Source organism: Meles meles, chromosome 18 (assembly GCF_922984935.1).
Source record: "Meles meles chromosome 18, mMelMel3.1 paternal haplotype, whole genome shotgun sequence".
Lineage (NCBI taxonomy): Eukaryota > Metazoa > Chordata > Mammalia > Carnivora > Mustelidae > Meles > Meles meles.
The window spans coordinates 57,842,308-57,861,474 of NC_060083.1; the positions used below are offsets into that span (position 1 = coordinate 57,842,308).

At 53.3% G+C, this 19,167-nt stretch overlaps 1 protein-coding gene and 1 pseudogene across 2 annotated transcripts; both read right to left on the reverse strand.

Annotated features, from left to right (window-relative positions):
• Positions 1-27: 27 nt before the first annotated feature.
• Positions 28-5,887, reverse strand: LOC123929333 (CMRF35-like molecule 6). 2 transcript variants are annotated; one of them, XM_045984877.1, is made up of 5 exons: positions 5,492-5,887; positions 4,640-4,975; positions 2,873-2,996; positions 2,310-2,363; positions 28-285 (listed from the first exon to the last, which is right to left on the reverse strand). In XM_045984877.1, exons 1-5 carry the CDS (start codon positions 5,550-5,552, stop codon positions 93-95), a joined length of 768 nt encoding a protein of 255 aa, XP_045840833.1. In that variant the 5' UTR covers positions 5,553-5,887; the 3' UTR covers positions 28-92. The 2 variants fall into 2 exon arrangements, with proteins under 2 accessions (XP_045840833.1, XP_045840834.1); XM_045984878.1 differs by lacking the exon at positions 2,310-2,363.
• A 6,911-nt stretch (positions 5,888-12,798) lies between these two features.
• LOC123929334 lies at positions 12,799-18,570 on the reverse strand (annotated as a pseudogene).
• Positions 18,571-19,167: the final 597 nt, after the last annotated feature.

A 19,167-nucleotide genomic window follows, 5' to 3' on the forward strand; every position in this document is an offset into this window, starting at 1 on the left:
TCTTCAAGTATTGAATGATTCGTTTGTTACCAGTTTTTGGCAATAAGGGGAGAGGAGACAGGTCTGGGGCCAGAAGTTCTTCCTCTTCTAGTCTAAGTGGTGTTGTCCCTGGACAGGATATGGATGGGCAAAGAAGGCTGAAGGTTGTCTTCATCAGGCTGACTCTGGTGCCCACAAATTGCCCACTGAGGCCTGTTGACCCAGAGCACGGCACTGAGCATCATCAGAAACAGGGGCACCTTCAGCAGAATGAGGAGCAGGAAGTGGACGCTGCCGAGCAGGGACCTGTAGGAGGGACACGGTGACTGGCAGGAGTTTCCTCCTGGACACGAGGCCCAGGCTCTGCCCCCACCTGCCTTTGTGCTCAAGTCCTGTGGCCTCAGAAATCAATATCAGCCTCAAGGCTGCATGGACCAGCACCGAGGGCCCCAGTCTCCTGTCGTCCCGTCAAGACTTAACCTTGAGCATCAGGACACAGCAGACACATGAGGATGTGGTGGTGAGGAATGGAGAAAAAGGGAGAAGAGGACACCCAGGAGGCTCTGGCTCCCAGAAACAGCTCTCTGAACCCACAACCCTCAATACTCACTTCCTCCTGCGGGGACAGATTTTGAGGGCGAAATGCTCCCTTATAAAAGCTCTCCTCTCTCAACTAGTCTGGACTCAACTTCAATATGATTGTTGGAGAAGCTCTTCTGCTGAAACTGCTCAATAACCTCCATCAGCGTCCAGGAGTGAGCACCCCAAGCTCAGCTCATGGCCAGTCCCCTCACCTGCCCATCCTAGTAACTGTCCCCATGCCAGCTCCTCACAAGTGCTGTGTCCCCTCCCCACACGGGACCTTTCTAGAAGCTCTCCACCTCGCCAGACCCTCGCCTGGCTCTCAGCCTGTGGTTTGGCTGAGGTCCTCACCAAGGTCACACTGGGACCCTCTTGCACACCCACTTGGCACCCTGGCTCATATCCTCTTTCCCCATTTGAACTCCGGGCCAGCTGTGGACAGTCTTGGACCGGCCAGTGGTTTCCCCCTCCAGCTCCTCACCTCTTTGCCTGAGGACTCTCTTTAGCTATAGGAGAGCTCAGCTTGCTGAGCACAACGCGCCACATATGGCACAGAATCCATGTCCCCAGGAGGGCCCGTCTGCCTGCCATACTCTTTCTCCAGATGAGGGGCCTTCCCTCATCTCTCTGTGAGAATATAAGAAGGCTCTTTGCCTACAGTACTCTCTCTAGATCAGGGGACTTCCCTCATTTTCTCTGAGAAACAGGAAGCCCCACCATCTTCTCCATCATGAGGACAGATGGATGTTGATCACTGCCTCAGCTTCCTCATGGCTCGGCGGGACAGACTGGGGGGCATCCTACACAGCACATCCGAGGATGCCCAGTGACGGAGCCCAGCTGCCCTGTGATAGCTCCTCCATCAAAGCACACTTCATTGGCTTTACCCACCTCCTTGATCCCTTCCTCTGCTTCCTGGGATCCCCATTCCATAAACTAATTGCACCTAAGTCCTTGTCTCTCCATCTGATTTGAGGAAATCCAAACCCAAACAGACTCTTTGTCATTTGTTTTCAGTGAATCTGGATTCCCTTCATCATGCCCACTGTCTTCCCACGCACACCATCTTCCTATGAATTAATGGGCAGTTGGTGTTACTGGCTTTATCAGGCTGATGCCCCCTCCCATCAGATCCCCTCTGAGGCCTGTTCCCTCAGAGGATAGCACTAAGCATGTTCAGGACCAGGGGCACCTCCAGGAAGACCAGGAAGGAGAGGAAAGTAGATGCTGCTCAGTAGGGACCTGTGGGGGACACGGTGACAGGCAGTGAGCCCCATCTTCAGGGAAATGCCCTGGTACCCTCCACTTTCCTTCTGTCCCTGTGCTCATGTCCTGAGGCCCCAGCAGTCCAGAAGGAAATCAGGTCCACGTTGGTCCATGTCCTGGGACACCCCATCATTAGACCACTTCTGTGACCTTCAGGCTAACAATTGCCCTTGAGACATGATGTGGACATGGAGAAGGCCTGGCTATTGGAGTGACATTAGGAGACCCCAGGAAGCAGGCAGGACCTGGCCCAGGAAAAAAGTTCTATCGAATCCCTCCCCATGGGCAGTGACCCTGTCTACGGACTAGAAATCAGTGCTGGGTTGCTTGTCTAATGTCTGCTCTCCCATAACCAGTAGTTCCCAGGAGGGAATGAAGTGTTTGCTTTAGTCCCAGGGTCCATCTGTCACTGTGTGGTCCCTCCAAACCTTAGCCTTGAGATTCAGAGGTTAATGATGGAGGGAATGAATGACCCCACTCACCTCTCCTCTCCCTCTGTGGCCTGGTCTGCAATAGGATGACTCTCCAGTGAGGGCCTGGGAGGGAGCAGGGAAGAGAGCTCAGGGGACCCCAGAGCACCTGGCCTGGGCGACGTCCTGAAGGCCCCCTTTGCACAACACTGGCACTTGTCTTCCCTTTTCCTGGAGCCGGATTTCTGCAGATACCTGAGTGCCGGCTCCCCCAATCCTACAGGTCTCCAGGGAAATGTCCTCTCACTGGCCAGGACTCCCTGATCATTGTGTATGGAAGGGCATTCCCACCCCCATCACTCTGCTGCACATGCTCTCCCTGACCCATCTGTTCTCAGGTTGAGTTGTCCACTGTGTGAATTTCCCAGCTTTTTCAGAGCAGGACTGTGTCTCGGTGGCCCAGGGTTGTGTCTCTAGAAGTGCGCCCCGGCACATGGTAGGACTTCCACCGTTAGGTGTGGAATTGGTAAATAAAGCAGGACGGAGGCCACGACAGTCACACCCACACAGCTCTGTCCTCCATGTTCCCCAGAAATCACCCAGGTGTCAAAGGTCTCCAGCTGCTAGTCCCTTACCCAGGATGTTGGCTGGAAGTGGAGGACTCCTGCTGGGTCGCAGTGTCCCATGTGGGAGCTGGCAGTGTCCTGTGAAGACCTGGAGCACTGGGGGGCCTCACAGAGCTGGGGGTTGCAGTGCTGGCTGCGGGGGGGAGAGCACAAGTCAGTCCTGCTGTCCTCCCCCAGGGTCTCCCATTCTCTGTCACCTGTTGCCTCCGACTCACATAGTCCTGGTCCCTCAGGCCATTTCGACAGGTGTCTGGGCGCCACATCTGCCCACAGCCACACCTAGTCCTGCCTCGAACTTCAGGCTCCCTGGTCCCCTCTGCAGGTGCACCTTGGCCAGGTGGGGAATTTCAGAGGCAGAACATCCTCCCAACAGAGCATGGGACAGTGTGTGGAAGGAGCTCAGGGCTCTGGGCTCAGGCACCCTACCCCTGGTTTCCCCTGGCAGAGGATGGGCTGAGTTTCCTCTGTAGAGATTGATCCAAAGCTGGGGCCGGGGGCCGGGTCCTCAGGCAGGGCTGATGTCTGGAGTGAGGACCATGAAACAGGGCGCTCAGCAGAGTCCACACTGAATGATGGGTCCTGCGCTCAGTGCACTCAGGCCCCGAACTCTCAGCCAGAACTGTGAACATGGGTGGCCACAGGACAGAAGGATAGACAGAAAGAAAGATCTAGTGAGACAGACACAGACCCAGGGCACCACACAGAAAGTTCCCTGTTCTGAGACCAGCTGAACAATGGTCTTTCTCTTCCAGGCGGTGGTGTCCGAGGACACTCAGCTCCTCACTGTTAAATAGGAACCCACAAGGGGCCTGGAAGGGAAATGCCCCATGTGAGAGAGATGAAGAGTTACAAGAAGGACAACACCACAGGGGAATCAGGGACATGAGAAATAAGAACACAAGGTAGAAACCTAAACACTTAGAAGGATGAACTCCAGGAGGTTCTCAGGAAACAAAATCAGGGCTCTAGAAAGGAAGAATTCTTTGCAGCACATGGAAATATGTTTGGGGCCATAGGACCTGAGAACCCATTTTTCTCCTTTGTCTGGGGGGAGCTTTCAGGTTTTTTTCTGGGTTTCCTGGGACAAGTTGCCAGAGGAGGCTGGGGAGGGTCAGGGGGGAGGGGCAGGCTGTTCCCCAAATGCTCACAGAAGCCCCACATCATGGTCTGGGGCTCCTTCTTGGGCCCCTGTCGAGGTTGTTGCAGACTCCCAGGATTACAGCTGTGAGGCTGGTGCTCAGGAGCCATCCAGGACACAGTGATGTCCTGTTAGAGCCCCGGGGTCCTGGGCAGCCAGTAAGGGAGAGGAACCAGTGCCCTAAGGTCCCGTTCCCTATTGGGAGGACAGAGAGACGTCCAGGAAGAGGCTCAGGACACCTTCAGCGAGGACAGGACCCTTGGCAGGACAGGAAGGCAGACAGTTGTCCCCAGACTAGGGCCATTCGCACGGCCCACGCTGGGAGAGCTTTAGGTGTGAGAGTGTGTCAGGGCGGGGCACGCGGAGGTCAGCCAGAGGTGTGCATGTGCTTGTGTGAGTGTACAAACAACACAACACCTGCACACAGACCTAGACACACATGGACATACACACAGACACAACACGCCTACGCATACGCACAACCATGGACACACCCCTGGTGTCCTGCGTCACCCACTGCATCCTCACCCCGCTGTTCTACCCCACGTCCCCCCGCGTTCCTGCTGGGGTCGGGATGATCAGTCCCAGTCTCAGGCAGCCCTGGTGCTGGTGTGGGGGCAGGGGTGTGCACAGCTCACCTGGATCCACAGACAACACAACTGGGAAGGTGAGGTCGAGCAAATATCCTTGGAGGACTGATGTATCGATCCCGCACTGGTATGTCCCGGCATCATCCTCTGTGAGGCTCTCCAAGGTCACTGTGAAGGTGAGGTTTGCAGGATGGTCCCTGATGGACACACGGCCCTTCCTCACTTCTCTGTCTGCCCTTTTGGTCTTTACCATAGTCCACACACATGGGCTCCTGCACCAGTACTTGGCATTCTCTCTGAATTCCTCCTCGTACTGACATTGCACGCTCACGGATCCCCCCACGGTGCCCATCACGGAGATGGGGACACGCAGAGACCAACAACCTGGAAAACACAGCCGAGTGTGACCCCTTACCACATTGGCCTGGGTCAAGGGGATCTGAGGTCAAGTTGACTGTTGAGTCCCTGAAGGGCCCTCAGGGTCTGGAGGAGGCCTTGGCAGGAGACAGGCCTTTCCTGAGACCAGAGGGAATGGCTGTAGCTCCCTACTCACAGCGTGGCACAAGGAGAGTGTGTCCTTGGTGTGTGTGCATGTGTGTGTGTGTGTGTGTGATGCACGGAGACATCATTTCTGACTGTGACTCTACAGTAATGCTGGTCACTGGCCTCCCCTCTTGTCAGGGCCGCTCTTTCTGGCACAGAGGACACGACTCACCCGCTGATGCACTGAATCCTCCTGGTCACTGCTGAGGAAGTGCTGGTTGATCTGAGAATCTTCTCTGCTCTCCGTCCTCCCACCCACATCCTCCTCCTCCCCTTGGGCTGCCTCACACCCTCGTCCCCCTGTCTCCCTCCTTCCCACTCAGGGCAGACTTCCCTGCCCAGCTCAGCCCCGCTCACCTGGGAACTGCAGAAGGAGCAGCGCTGCAGGCAGCCACGGCCTCCCGTCCTCTGGGGTCATGTCTGCAGCACAGACGTCACCCACAGCAATGCCAGGCTCCTGGCGGGGGACAATTTCAAGCCTCCTCACAGAGGGTCCTCTCTGCAGGGCCCACTTCTGCTTTCTGGGGCCGCTTTGCTTCCTCGTCCTGCCTGTGCTTGTTCTCACAATCTTCTTCCACGCCGACTCAAGCTGGTTGGGGTGCAGGAAACTGCGGGACAGAAGCAGAAAGGGCTGAGGCAGAATCCTGGACCTGGTGCCCCAGACCCACTCAATCCCGATGACAAGACAGCTCCTGGTCCAGGACTGGACTGGGATTGCCGACCCCTTCCGCAGCCAATATCTGCTCCTCTCACCATCCATACGTGCCCCTTACAGTGGAGCAACACTGTGAGCATTTCCTCTGGGGAATGTCCCCACCCCTATGACATGTCATTTCCTTTTGGTCAGGAGAGATCATGTCTGGGGTGGAGCTCCCAACTGCCCATCCTCTCAGGCATCAGTGGTGACCACAGTGGTGTTAGGACCCCCCAGCCTGCAGCTCTGAGCAGCCACAGTCCCCATGGGACCCCTGCTCACCTTGGCCACACAAGTTGGAACTGTGACCTCTGATGCCTTCAAAGATTCCAACTGGGTGCTGGGTTTCTAACCAGGGTACAAATCCCCAGACTTTCTTCCTTCCTGTGTGTTTTCCTGTTCTGAAAAATGGACATGGAACGGCCATCACCAACCCCGTGCGCACCTCACTTTGACTCTTTCTTCTTTGCAAAGTCCACTCTACTGTGACTCTCGGGGCAGAGGACTGACAACAGACAAGAAAGTCCGGAGATTTAAGGAGCTGGTGGTACGTTGGGGACATGTGATGCTGAGACTGGGCTTCTCCTCTCCATCCAGTGGTACAAAGGGCCGTTGTGTATCAAGAGGGTGGTCTGACAAAGCACTGACTGCCGGTGTCCATTTTGGGTTCACATGATGACCAGGGGCCTCTACAAGGTGTAGAGTTGGGGGATGGTCCTTGCCGGGAGGTGGGGAGGTGGGTCTGTCCTAACTCAGGGTGGCTAATTCTCATGACATGATGGGTTTGGTGTGAGTTTACACTGGAAATGGTAGGGAGGCAGGTCATGGTGCAGGACCCAACATCTTGCCTGGGTTATGCCAACTCCTCAAGCTTGTCATGCTCAATCACATCTATCGATTTCCCCCTAAACACTCTCTGCCCAGATCTGCTCCTCCCCCACACTATCTTATCCCAATCTAAGGCCACAATATTCCCAGAGTTATTGCAGTCAGATCCGTTACCAAATATTCGTCTCTCTGCCCCTCCCCATTAATATTTCTTCTAGCATCTCCATCTCCCATAGCCTCTCTTCCTCCTGGCATTACAGCAATCCTCTCTCCTCTCAGGACAATGGTGACATCCCTATTCCTCCCAGTCCCCTCGTGCCTTGTCCTCCGTCCTTCCACTCATTACCAAGAGAGCTCTTCAATAATACTCAGGAGTAGCCAGTACACTCTTTGTCCCAACACTACAATTCCCCACCCAGTCTCTGCCCTTGCTTGGTTTACATGGTCTGTGGCCCAGCCACTGCTGGGTTCTGCATTTCTATCTTGCTCCCCTTTGCCAATGTGCTCAATGCTCTAGCCACAGAGCCCACCCATCCCCAGGGACTTAGCATCTGTTTGTCCCTCTCCTTGGATCCTCTTTCCACCTTTTCTCACTGCTTCTTCCATCTTACGTTATAGATTTCACCTTGGACCTACTCCCTTAGAAAGGCTTCCCCGATCACTCTTCCTAGGGTCACGCTGTTGTCTCAATCACAAACCCGTGTTTGATTCCTCCATCGTTCACCAAACCTTGTACGTAAGTTTCCTTGCGTGGTTCTGTGAATCTCCCCCACTGGGATAGAGCTCATATCATAGCAGCATTCTGGGTCTGCTTCATTCATCACACAAGAAGCCAGTGCCCAACTGCACTTTGTGACCAATGGTCGGCTTCTGATAACTGTTCACAGAAGGAGTGAATGAGTGATTGAGTGAATGAATAAACACAAAATTGGCTGCAGACATGGCCCTAGACAACTGTGGTCCAACGAGATGCAATATCTATGGTGGTATAACAAATTCCCCAAAACTTGGTGGCTGGAACAATAAATATTCATTATCTCACACTTCCTGAAAGTCACAAATCTAATAAGAGTGTCTTATCTGGGTGGTTGTGGCTCAGCGTGTCTCTTTCACAACATTGTGGTCAAGATGTTGACCAGGCTATACTCATTGGAAGGCTGGACTGGCCAGAAGGATCTGCTTCAGAGGTGACGTGTCCACTTTGGGTAAGCAGGAGTCCTTAGCTCCTCACCCAATACAACTGCTCGAGTGTCTGCATGGTGGGGCATCCAGTTTCTCCCACAGAGAGTAATCCAAGAAGAGCAAGGCACATCATATTTATGATTTATCCTTGGAGGTCGTGTGCCATTGTTTCTGCCATATCTGGGGATCACACACCCACCCTGACACAATACAGAGGACCCCTGTCCAGGGATGTGGGTATCTGGTCCAAGTGGAGGCTGTGAAAGGATTTGATTCCTAAAAATATCAGATATCTATGTATTTATATTTGTGCAATTTCCAGTTTCCCTGTGACACGCCAATAAAAGATTTTTAAAAACCAAACATCAAAACACGAAAGTATACCTCTGAAACTTTGCTTGATTTGGGTGGGGGGTATAGATGTTCATTGGTTTTCTGTCACACAGAAAAGTGTTTCCATAATCTTCCCCACAACTAGTTACCCTGCCTAAATCTCAGGCACCAATAACCTAAGCAGAAGCATATCTTGAGTGATGATATCAGGATGGAATGCAGATTCCTCTGGTTTGACGGCTCAAGTGCCTTTCCCAAAGACCATGATGCTGGCAGGCAGAGAGTGGCCAGCAACCAGCAAGAGGGAGAAGCACCATCTCCAGACCCAGGAGAGGGTCTGCAGAATGAGAGGGTTTGTCAGGCAGCTGGTGGCCATTGTAACACAATTTGAGAAACTTGACAGGGACTCAGGGTTTCTTCAGTCGTCTCAACCCACCACCTTCTTCTTCCTTCTCTCTTTCACTTCCCATTGCATCTTCCTTTTTTAAAAACTTGAGTTTCTGCAGCTCGTGGCTGAGCGGAGAAGTTGGAAGACCCACCAGGTGCACAGAGCAATTACAACAGAAATTTGACTTCAGGTTTGAGTCTGCGGTGTGATGATTCACGGTATGGGTTAACTGTCCACGGACTGCTCAGATGGAAGATGATCTTGGGTGTGTCTGGGAGCACGTTTCTGGAGGAGAGGAGCATTTGAATCCGTGGACTCAGTGAAGTAGGTGCCCTCTCTGGGGTGGGTGGGCCTCATCCAGTCCAATCTGTTGAGGGTCTGAGTAGAAGTGGATGACCAGCAGAGGAAGGAGGAATTCGCCCTTTGCTGCCTGATGGCTTCAGCTGGGACGTCCATCTCTTCCCACCCTCTGTACTCCGGGCTCGCAGGCCCTTGAACTCAGAATGGATTTCACCACCAGCTCTCCTGGGTGCTCCTCAGCTCCCATCACCGTGGGAGCCTCTTCCGTTAATGAACTCTTCACAGGCATGCTTCTCCTACTGGTTCTGTTTGTCCAGAGAACCCTCACGGACACACGTGTGTATCTGACCCTGTGGCAACTGACTTCTTCAACCCCAAGCCTGCACACGAGGACCTCATTCAGGAAGATCCATGTGAGGACTCAACAGGAAGATGCAAAACCTCATCAGTTCCTCTCACCCGCAGCGTGACCTCCCAGGACATCTCCTAGAGTTGGTGGAATGCAGGTGTTTCAAGGGGCTGCTACAGAGAGACACAGAGAAAACAGCCAGGATGTCAGCAGGCTGAGCATGGAAGAGCATGGGGACCATCCCCACGTGAACTGGGTCTGCGTTTTGCGAGGGAAATAGTGATGAAGGAAAGACCAAGTTACAGGCAAATGTTAGTGCCTTTCCTTGGTCTGGAATCAGAAGTATCTGCTTTATTCCTCTTTGGCTTTAGGGTCTCTGTGAGGCTTAAAAACACCTGGGAGACTTTTGTTTTGTGAAACTCTCAAGAGTCTGAAGAAAAGAGGGATGTCCAAGTAGGGTTACAAACATTCTGGGCTATTTGAGAGTGGGAAGAGGTAAGTTCTTGACTTGGGTCCCAGTGTTAGCCTGGAGGATGAAGAGTTCCCCGGCCTGCCTGCACCTGGAGCCTCAGGTGTCCCTACTCTCTGACAGTGTCCCCATGGGCACCAGCTTATCTAGGACACTGGGACAGACCCCTGCTCTGTGTGCTCACAGCTCGTGGACGTGCTCAGGAATCAACTTTTGGATATGCAAGTGGTCATAGGGCATAATTAATTGGTCTAGGAAATTGATTCCTGAATCACAAAGTTAATTCCCTCGTGTTTAGTTCGAATAAGACACATGCAGAAATAGCAGGATGAACATTTAAGTCAGGGCAGCCCTATGATTGTATTGATAGTTCAATTTAGACAATATGTTAAAGACGACAATTGATGCTGCTAACGGGAGGCCAGGCAAGAGCCAAGGGCAGACTTCTCTCCTTGCGCTGCAAGATAGACCCTCCCATCCCAACCTCCTGCCCATTTCTGCCCATCTTCTTGGTCCTCGCCCCTCTGCCTCCTTGTTTCCCATCCCCTCAGCCACCTTCCCTTAGACCTTGCTGGCACGGATCCCAGGGAGTCCTTGAAAGAGCTGCTTCCCTCACTCCTGGGCAATAAGGGGAAGCATCGCCAGGTGTCACCATACCAAGTTCCATGTCAGCTGACCGTGGTCGGGAGGGGGCACTGGATCTATCGACCTCTTCCAGGGAGTATGAATTTCAGAAGAGCCATGTGGGCACTGCTTCTCAATAAAGCTGAGGCCCTGGGCTAGAGTCAGAGATGTCCTGTCTTTCTACCTGGTTCTATACCCTCCCCGGGGCACAGGTGATGAGGGTCCTGACTTATTCTAGTCTGAACTACCCTTTGGGCTCCGGACCCCTGGTTGCATCTCGAGCTCTGGACCTGTGAATGTCTGGGTCCACCTCTAGTTGAGCCCAAGGGAGACAGCTCAAGCTGGTGAGCAGCATGGTGCTTGCGGAGGGAAGCCGACTGTAGGGCTGAGCCGGAGGAGGAAAGGTCATCTAGGTCAACCAGACCCAGGATACAGTGGGTCTAGTTCTAACGCCTGGGGTGGCCAGGATCAGAGTATTTGAATCATCCCAGCGGACCTAACAGCAGAGAAGCAATCCTGTTAGAGAATTCTTTTTAAGTACTTGAAGAAGGGGCTGCCCACAAGTTTGCGAAATGGTCACGATCGCCATCTATTGGTGGCTTGAAGAACTGCCACAAGTGTGCTCTGGGTATTACCTTCATCCTCATCCTGGAGGTTGGGGACTAGAAATGCCTTTTGTGCAAAACATAAGAGACTCTTGAGCATAGGAAACAAACTGAGGTTTGCTGAACGAGGTGGGTTGGGGGGATGGGGTAACTGGGTGATGGACATTACGGAGGGCACGTGATGTAATGAGACCTGGGTGTGATGTAAGACTGATGACTTACTAACTCCTACCTCTGAATCTCAAATACAGTATATGTTAATGAACTGAACTTAAGTTCAAAAGCTAAAAAACAGAACTGTCTTTTGTAGTCGAGTATCAAGGCCTGTCATGATCCCTCCAGATCCTTCCAGATAGAGGGCCAGAGCTCATGGAAATTCTGGAACCCCATGGAAGAAAGGATATTTGGTTTTCAGACAGATAGATGAGAGCTCAGGTTTACGGAGAAAGGCCTTTAAATTATATACATTTTCTTTGATTTCCGACATCAGCCTTTTGTCATTTGGGGCATCCATATCCAGGACATATTTGGTTATGCTTGTACCTAATCATTTCATTTTCTTTGGAGTAAGTGTAAATGGAATGCATGTTATTTCAGGTTTCCATAAGTTCACTTGTTAGTATATGGACATGTGATTGACTGATGTGTGTTCATCTTGTATCCCATGACCTGCTGAACTCACCTCTTAGTTCTGTGAGGTGTGGTAGATTGCTTGAGATTTTCTACATAGACAATTATGTCATCTGCAAACAGGGTCAGCTTTATTCTTCTTCTCCATTCTCCATGCCCTTATTTCTTTATCTGACCTACTGCAATGGCCAGAATTGCCATGGCTAAGATGACTATATGGTGAGAGTGGGCATCTCTGCCTTGCTCAGGATCTTACAGGGAAAACTCAGTTTTTGATCACTAACAATAATGTCAGCTGTATTTTTCCTTTAGATGATCTTCATCAAGTCGAGGAAATGCCTTCTTATTCCTTCTTAAAGTTAAGAGATTCCTTCTTGAAAATACTCATATTTTTATGTTTCTTTTTGATCATGAGTGGGTATTAGAGTTGGTCATACACTTTTCCAGCATCATTTGATATGATCCTGTGATTTTTCTCCTCCTTACTTTGGTATGGTGGATTACAGTGATTCAGTTTTCAACGTTGAACCAGCCTTCTCTACCTGGAACAAACCTCACTCCATCACGGTGCATAATTCTTTGCTGGATTCCATCTGCTTGCCTTGCCTATCCATCTACCTTACCCCCAGAGTCCCGCCCACTGGCCTCTCAGGACCCTCCCCTGGCCTGAGCTTTGCCTTTGTTCAGACCTTCTACCTTCCCTCCCTCAACTGCCTGAGGCTCTCACCCAACAGGAGACAAATCATGAGAGAATATGGATTCTGGGAAACAAACCTAGGGTTTTCGAGGGAATGTGGGTGGGGGAATGGAGTAGCTGTGTGGTGGGTATTAACGAGGGCACGCGTTGTGATGAGCACTGGGTGCTCTATGCAACTAAGGAGTCACTGAGCATTACAGCGAAAACTAATGATGTGCTTGCTCTACAGTGGTTAACTGAACCATCATCATCATCCTCATCATCATCATCATAATGAAAGAGTCTACTCCTGTCCTCTGTCACCCCATTCATTGAACTCTCATCCATTCCTCCTTATGACACTTCTTCTTATAAAACAATATTCTTTATTGAGTTTTCAAAAGCACCCATTAGCATAGAAAGGCCTTGTTTTGTTGATTGCTTTCTTCCCAGCACCTAGAAATAAGTGTGGTGCCACAGGGGTTCTTGGTGAATATTTGGTGAGTGGTTGTAGAAAGGAAGGAATGTTGCGTTGAGAGCCTGCACTGGGCGTTCTCAAGAGGACAAGGTCATTGAAAAGCAGGCCTTCCCTCACCTCGGGCTCTCTGGTCACCTGGGCTGTGCTTGGTGCTCTCTGCTCGAGAGTTAGGAGTCCTAGGGCGTCCCTCCCCCATTCTCCCCAGCAAAACGCCACGCACATCGACTTGTGTGTGTGATGGATCTCATTGCTTCTTCAAGTATTGAATGATTTGTTTGTTACCAGTTTTTGGCAATAAGGGGAGAGGAGACAGGTCTGGGGCCAGAAGTTCTTCCTCTTCTAGTCTAAGTGGTGTTGTCCCTGGACAGGATATGGATGGGCAAAGAAGGCTGAAGGTTGTCTTCATCAGGCTGACTCTGGTGCCCACAAATTGCCCACTGAGGCCTGTTGACCCAGAGCACGGCACTGAGCATCATCAGAAACAGGGGCACCTTCAGCAGAATGAGGAGCAGGAAGTGGACGCTGCCGAGCAGGGACCTGTAGGAGGGACACGGTGACTGGCAGGAGTTTCCTCCTGGACACGAGGCCCAGGCTCTGCCCCCACCTGCCTTTGTGCTCAAGTCCTGTGGCCTCAGAAATCAATATCAGCCTCAAGGCTGCATGGACCAGCACCGAGGGCCCCAGTCTCCTGTCGTCCCGTCAAGACTTAACCTTGAGCATCAGGACACAGCAGACACATGAGGATGTGGTGGTGAGGAATGGAGAAAAAGGGAGAAGAGGACACCCAGGAGGCTCTGGCTCCCAGAAACAGCTCTCTGAACCCACAACCCTCAATACTCACTTCCTCCTGCGGGGACAGATTTTGAGGGCGAAATGCTCCCTTATAAAAGCTCTCCTCTCTCAACTAGTCTGGACTCAACTTCAATATGATTGTTGGAGAAGCTCTTCTGCTGAAACTGCTCAATAACCTCCATCAGCGTCCAGGAGTGAGCACCCCAAGCTCAGCTCATGGCCAGTCCCCTCACCTGCCCATCCTAGTAACTGTCCCCATGCCAGCTCCTCACAAGTGCTGTGTCCCCTCCCCACACGGGACCTTTCTAGAAGCTCTCCACCTCGCCAGACCCTCGCCTGGCTCTCAGCCTGTGGTTTGGCTGAGGTCCTCACCAAGGTCACACTGGGACCCTCTTGCACACCCACTTGGCACCCTGGCTCATATCCTCTTTCCCCATTTGAACGCCGGGCCAGCTGTGGACAGTCTTGGACCGGCCAGTGGTTTCCCCCTCCAGCTCCTCACCTCTTTGCCTGAGGACTCTCTTTAGCTATAGGAGAGCTCAGCTTGCTGAGCACAACGCGCCGCATATGGCACAGAATCCATGTCCCCAGGAGGGCCCGTCTGCCTGCCATACTCTTTCTCCGGATGAGGGGCCTTCCCTCATCTCTCTGTGAGAATATAAGAAGGCTCTTTGCCTACAGTACTCTCTCTAGATCAGGGGACTTCCCTCATTTTCTCTGAGAAACAGGAAGCCCCACCATCTTCTCCATCATGAGGACAGATGGATGTTGATCACTGCCTCAGCTTCCTCATGGCTCGGCGGGACAGACTGGGGGGCATCCTACACAGCACATCCGAGGATGCCCAGTGACGGAGCCCAGCTGCCCTGTGATAGCTCCTCCATCAAAGCACACTTCATTGGCTTTACCCACCTCCTTGATCCCTTCCTCTGCTTCCTGGGATCCCCATTCCATAAACTAATTGCACCTAAGTCCTTGTCTCTCCATCTGATTTGAGGAAATCCAAACCCAAACAGACTCTTTGTCATTTGTTTTCAGTGAATCTGGATTCCCTTCATCATGCCCACTGTCTTCCCACGCACACCATCTTCCTATGAATTAATGGGCAGTTGGTGTTACTGGCTTTATCAGGCTGATGCCCCCTCCCATCAGATCCCCTCTGAGGCCTGTTCCCTCAGAGGATAGCACTAAGCATGTTCAGGACCAGGGGCACCTCCAGGAAGACCAGGAAGGAGAGGAAAGTAGATGCTGCTCAGTAGGGACCTGTGGGGGACACGGTGACAGGCAGTGAGCCCCATCTTCAGGGAAATGCCCTGGTACCCTCCACTTTCCTTCTGTCCCTGTGCTCATGTCCTGAGGCCCCAGGAGTCCAGAAGGAAATCAGGTCCACGTTGGTCCATGTCCTGGGACACCCCATCATTAGACCACTTCTGTGACCTTCAGGCTAACAATTGCCCTTGAGACATGATGTGGACATGGAGAAGGCCTGGCTATTGGAGTGACATTAGGAGACCCCAGGAAGCAGGCAGGACCTGGCCCAGGAAAAAAGTTCTATCGAATCCCTCCCCATGGGCAGTGACCCTGTCTACGGACTAGAAATCAGTGCTGGGTTGCTTGTCTAATGTCTGCTCTCCCATAACCAGTAGTTCCCAGGAGGGAATGAAGTGTTTGCTTTAGTCCCAGGGTCCATCTGGCACCTGTGTGGTCCCTCCAAACCTTAGCCTTGAGATTCAGAGGTTAATGATGGAGGGAATGAATGACCCCACTCACCTCTCCTCTCCCTCTGTGGCCTGGTCTGCAATAGGATGACTCTCCAGTGAGGGCCTGGGAGGGAGCAGGGAAGAGAGCCCAGGGGACCCCAGAGCACCTGGCCTGGGCGACGTCCTGAAGGCCCCCTTTGCACAACACTGGCACTTGTCTTCCCTTTTCCTGGAGCCGGATTTCTGCAGATACCTGAGTGCCGGCTCCCCCAATCCTACAGGTCTCCAGGGAAATGTCCTCTCACTGGCCAGGACTCCCTGATCATTGTGTATGGAAGGGCATTCCCACCCCCATCACTCTGCTGCACATGCTCTCCCTGACCCATCTGTTCTCAGGTTGAGTTGTCCACTGTGTGAATTTCCCAGCTTTTTCAGAGCAGGACTGTGTCTCGGTGGCCCAGGGTTGTGTCTCTAGAAGTGCGCCCCGGCACATGGTAGGACTTCCACCGTTAGGTGTGGAATTGGTAAATAAAGCAGGACGGAGGCCACGACAGTCACACCCACACAGCTCTGTCCTCCATGTTCCCCAGAAATCACCCAGGTGTCAAAGGTCTCCAGCTGCTAGTCCCTTACCCAGGATGTTGGCTGGAAGTGGAGGACTCCTGCTGGGTCGCAGTGTCCCATGTGGGAGCTGGCAGTGTCCTGTGAAGACCTGGAGCACTGGGGGGCCTCACAGAGCTGGGGGTTGCAGTGCTGGCTGCGGGGGGGAGAGCACAAGTCAGTCCTGCTGTCCTCCCCCAGGGTCTCCCATTCTCTGTCACCTGTTGCCTCCGACTCACATAGTCCTGGTCCCTCAGGCCATTTCGACAGGTGTCTGGGCGCCACATCTGCCCACAGCCACACCTAGTCCTGCCTCGAACTTCAGGCTCCCTGGTCCCCTCTGCAGGTGCACCTTGGCCAGGTGGGGAATTTCAGAGGCAGAACATCCTCCCAACAGAGCATGGGACAGTGTGTGGAAGGAGCTCAGGGCTCTGGGCTCAGGCACCCTACCCCTGGTTTCCCCTGGCAGAGGATGGGCTGAGTTTCCTCTGTAGAGATTGATCCAAAGCTGGGGCCGGGGGCCGGGTCCTCAGGCAGGGCTGATGTCTGGAGTGAGGACCATGAAACAGGGCGCTCAGCAGAGTGCACACTGAATGATGGGTCCTGCGCTCAGTGCACTCAGGCCCCGAACTCTCAGCCAGAACTGTGAACATGGGTGGCCACAGGACAGAAGGATAGACAGAAAGAAAGATCTAGTGAGACAGACACAGACCCAGGGCACTACACAGAAAGTTCCCTGTTCTGAGACCAGCTGAACAATGGTCTTTCTCTTCCAGGCGGTGGTGTCCGAGGACACTCAGCTCCTCACTGTTAAATAGGAACCCACAAGGGGCCTGGAAGGGTAATGCCCCATGTGAGAGAGATGAAGAGTTACAAGAAGGACAACACCACAGGGGAATCAGGGACATGAGAAATAAGAACACAAGGTAGAAACCTAAACACTTAGAAGGATGAACTCCAGGAGGTTCTCAGGAAACAAAATCAGGGCTCTAGAAAGGAAGAATTCTTTGCAGCACATGGAAATATGTTTGGGGCCATAGGACCTGAGAACCCATTTTTCTCCTTTGTCTGGGGGGAGCTTTCAGGTTTTTTTCTGGGTTTCCTGGGACAAGTTGCCAGAGGAGGCTGGGGAGGGTCAGGGGGGAGGGGCAGGCTGTTCCCCAAATGCTCACAGAAGCCCCACATCATGGTCTGGGGCTCCTTCTTGGGCCCCTGTCGAGGTTGTTGCAGACTCCCAGGATTACAGCTGTGAGGCTGGTGCTCAGGAGCCATCCAGGACACAGTGATGTCCTGTTAGAGCCCCGGGGTCCTGGGCAGCCAGTAAGGGAGAGGAACCAGTGCCCTAAGGTCCCGTTCCCTATTGGGAGGACAGAGAGACGTCCAGGAAGAGGCTCAGGACACCTTCAGCGAGGACAGGACCCTTGGCAGGACAGGAAGGCAGACAGTTGTCCCCAGACTAGGGCCATTCGCACGGCCCACGCTGGGAGAGCTTTAGGTGTGAGAGTGTGTCAGGGCGGGGCACGCGGAGGTCAGCCAGAGGTGTGCATGTGCTTGTGTGAGTGTACAAACAACACAACACCTGCACACAGACCTAGACACACATGGACATACACACAGACACAACACGCCTACGCATACGCACAACCATGGACACACCCCTGGTGTCCTGCGTCACCCACTGCATCCTCACCCCGCTGTTCTACCCCACGTCCCCCCGCGTTCCTGCTGGGGTCGGGATGATCAGTCCCAGTCTCAGGCAGCCCTGGTGCTGGTGTGGGGGCAGGGGTGTGCACAGCTCACCTGGATCCACAGACAACACAACTGGGAAGGTGAGGTCGAGCAAATATCCTTGGAGGACTGATGTATCGATCCCGCACTGGTATGTCCCGGCATCATCCTCTGTGAGGCTCTACAAGGTCACTGTGAAGGTGAGGTTTGCAGGATGGTCCCTGATGGACACACGGCCCTTCCTCACTTCTCTGTCTGCCCTTTTGGTCTTTACCATAGTCCACACACATGGGCTCCTGCACCAGTACTTGGCATTCTCTCTGAATTCCTCCTCGTACTGACATTTCACGCTCACGGATCCCCCCACGGTGCCCATCACGGAGATGGGGACACGCAGAGACCAACAACCTGGAAAACACAGCCGAGTGTGACCCCTTACCACATTGGCCTGGGTCAAGGGGATCTGAGGTCAAGTTGACTGTTGAGTCCCTGAAGGGCCCTCAGGGTCTGGAGGAGGCCTTGGCAGGAGACAGGCCTTTCCTGAGACCAGAGGGAATGGCTGTAGCTCCCTACTCACAGCGTGGCACAAGGAGAGTGTGTCCTTGGTGTGTGTGCATGTGTGTGTGTGTGTGTGATGCACGGAGACATCATTTCTGACTGTGACTCTACAGTAATGCTGGTCACTGGCCTCCCCTCTTGTCAGGGCCGCTCTTTCTGGCACAGAGGACACGACTCACCCGCTGATGCACTGAATCCTCCTGGTCACTGCTGAGGAAGTGCTGGTCGATCTGAGAATCTTCTCTGCTCTCCGTCCTCCCACCCACATCCTCCTCCTCCCCTTGGGCTGCCTCACACCCTCGTCCCCCTGTCTCCCTCCTTCCCACTCAGGGCAGACTTCCCTGCCCAGCTCAGCCCCGCTCACCTGGGAACTGCAGAAGGAGCAGCGCTGCAGGCAGCCACGGCCTCCCGTCCTCTGGGGTCATGTCTGCAGCACAGACGTCACCCACAGCAATGCCAGGCTCCTGGCGGGGGACAATTTCAAGCCTCCTCACAGAGGGTCCTCTCTGCAGGGCCCACTTCTGCTTTCCGGGGCCGCTTTGCTTCCTCGTCCTGCCTGTGCTTGTTCTCACAATCTTCTTCCACGCCGACTCAAGCTGGTTGGGGTGCAGGAAACTGCGGGACAGAAGCAGAAAGGGCTGAGGCAGAATCCTGGACCTGGTGCCCCAGACCCACTCAATCCCGATGACAAGACAGCTCCTGGTCCAGGACTGGACTGGGATTGCCGACCCCTTCCGCAGCCAATATCTGCTCCTCTCACCATCCATACGTGCCCCTTACAGTGGAGCAACACTGTGAGCATTTCCTCTGGGGAATGTCCCCACCCCTATGACATGTCATTTCCTTTTGGTCAGGAGAGATCATGTCTGGGGTGGAGCTCCCAACTGCCCATCCTCTCAGGCATCAGTGGTGACCACAGTGGTGTTAGGAGCCCCCAGCCTGCAGCTCTGAGCAGCCACAGTCCCCATGCGACCCCTGCTCACCTTGGCCACACAAGTTGGAACTGTGACCTCTGATGCCTTCAAAGATTCCAACTGGGTGCTGGGTTTCTAACCAGGGTACAAATCCCCAGACTTTCTTCCTTCCTGTGTGTTTTCCT

Excerpts from the sequence above, each read along its gene's own strand:
- LOC123929333 (XM_045984877.1), bottom strand. The coding sequence starts at position 5,552 with ATGACCCCAGAGGACGGGAGGCCGTGGCTGCCTGCAGCGCTGCTCCTT. Across the intron at positions 4,976-5,491 it reads GCTCCTTCTGCAGTTCCCAG|GTTGTTGGTCTCTGCGTGTC; the intron begins GTGAGCGGGGCT and ends TGTGTTTTCCAG. Across the intron at positions 2,997-4,639 it reads TGTGTTGTCTGTGGATCCAG|CCAGCACTGCAACCCCCAGC; the intron begins GTGAGCTGTGCA and ends TCCCCCCCGCAG.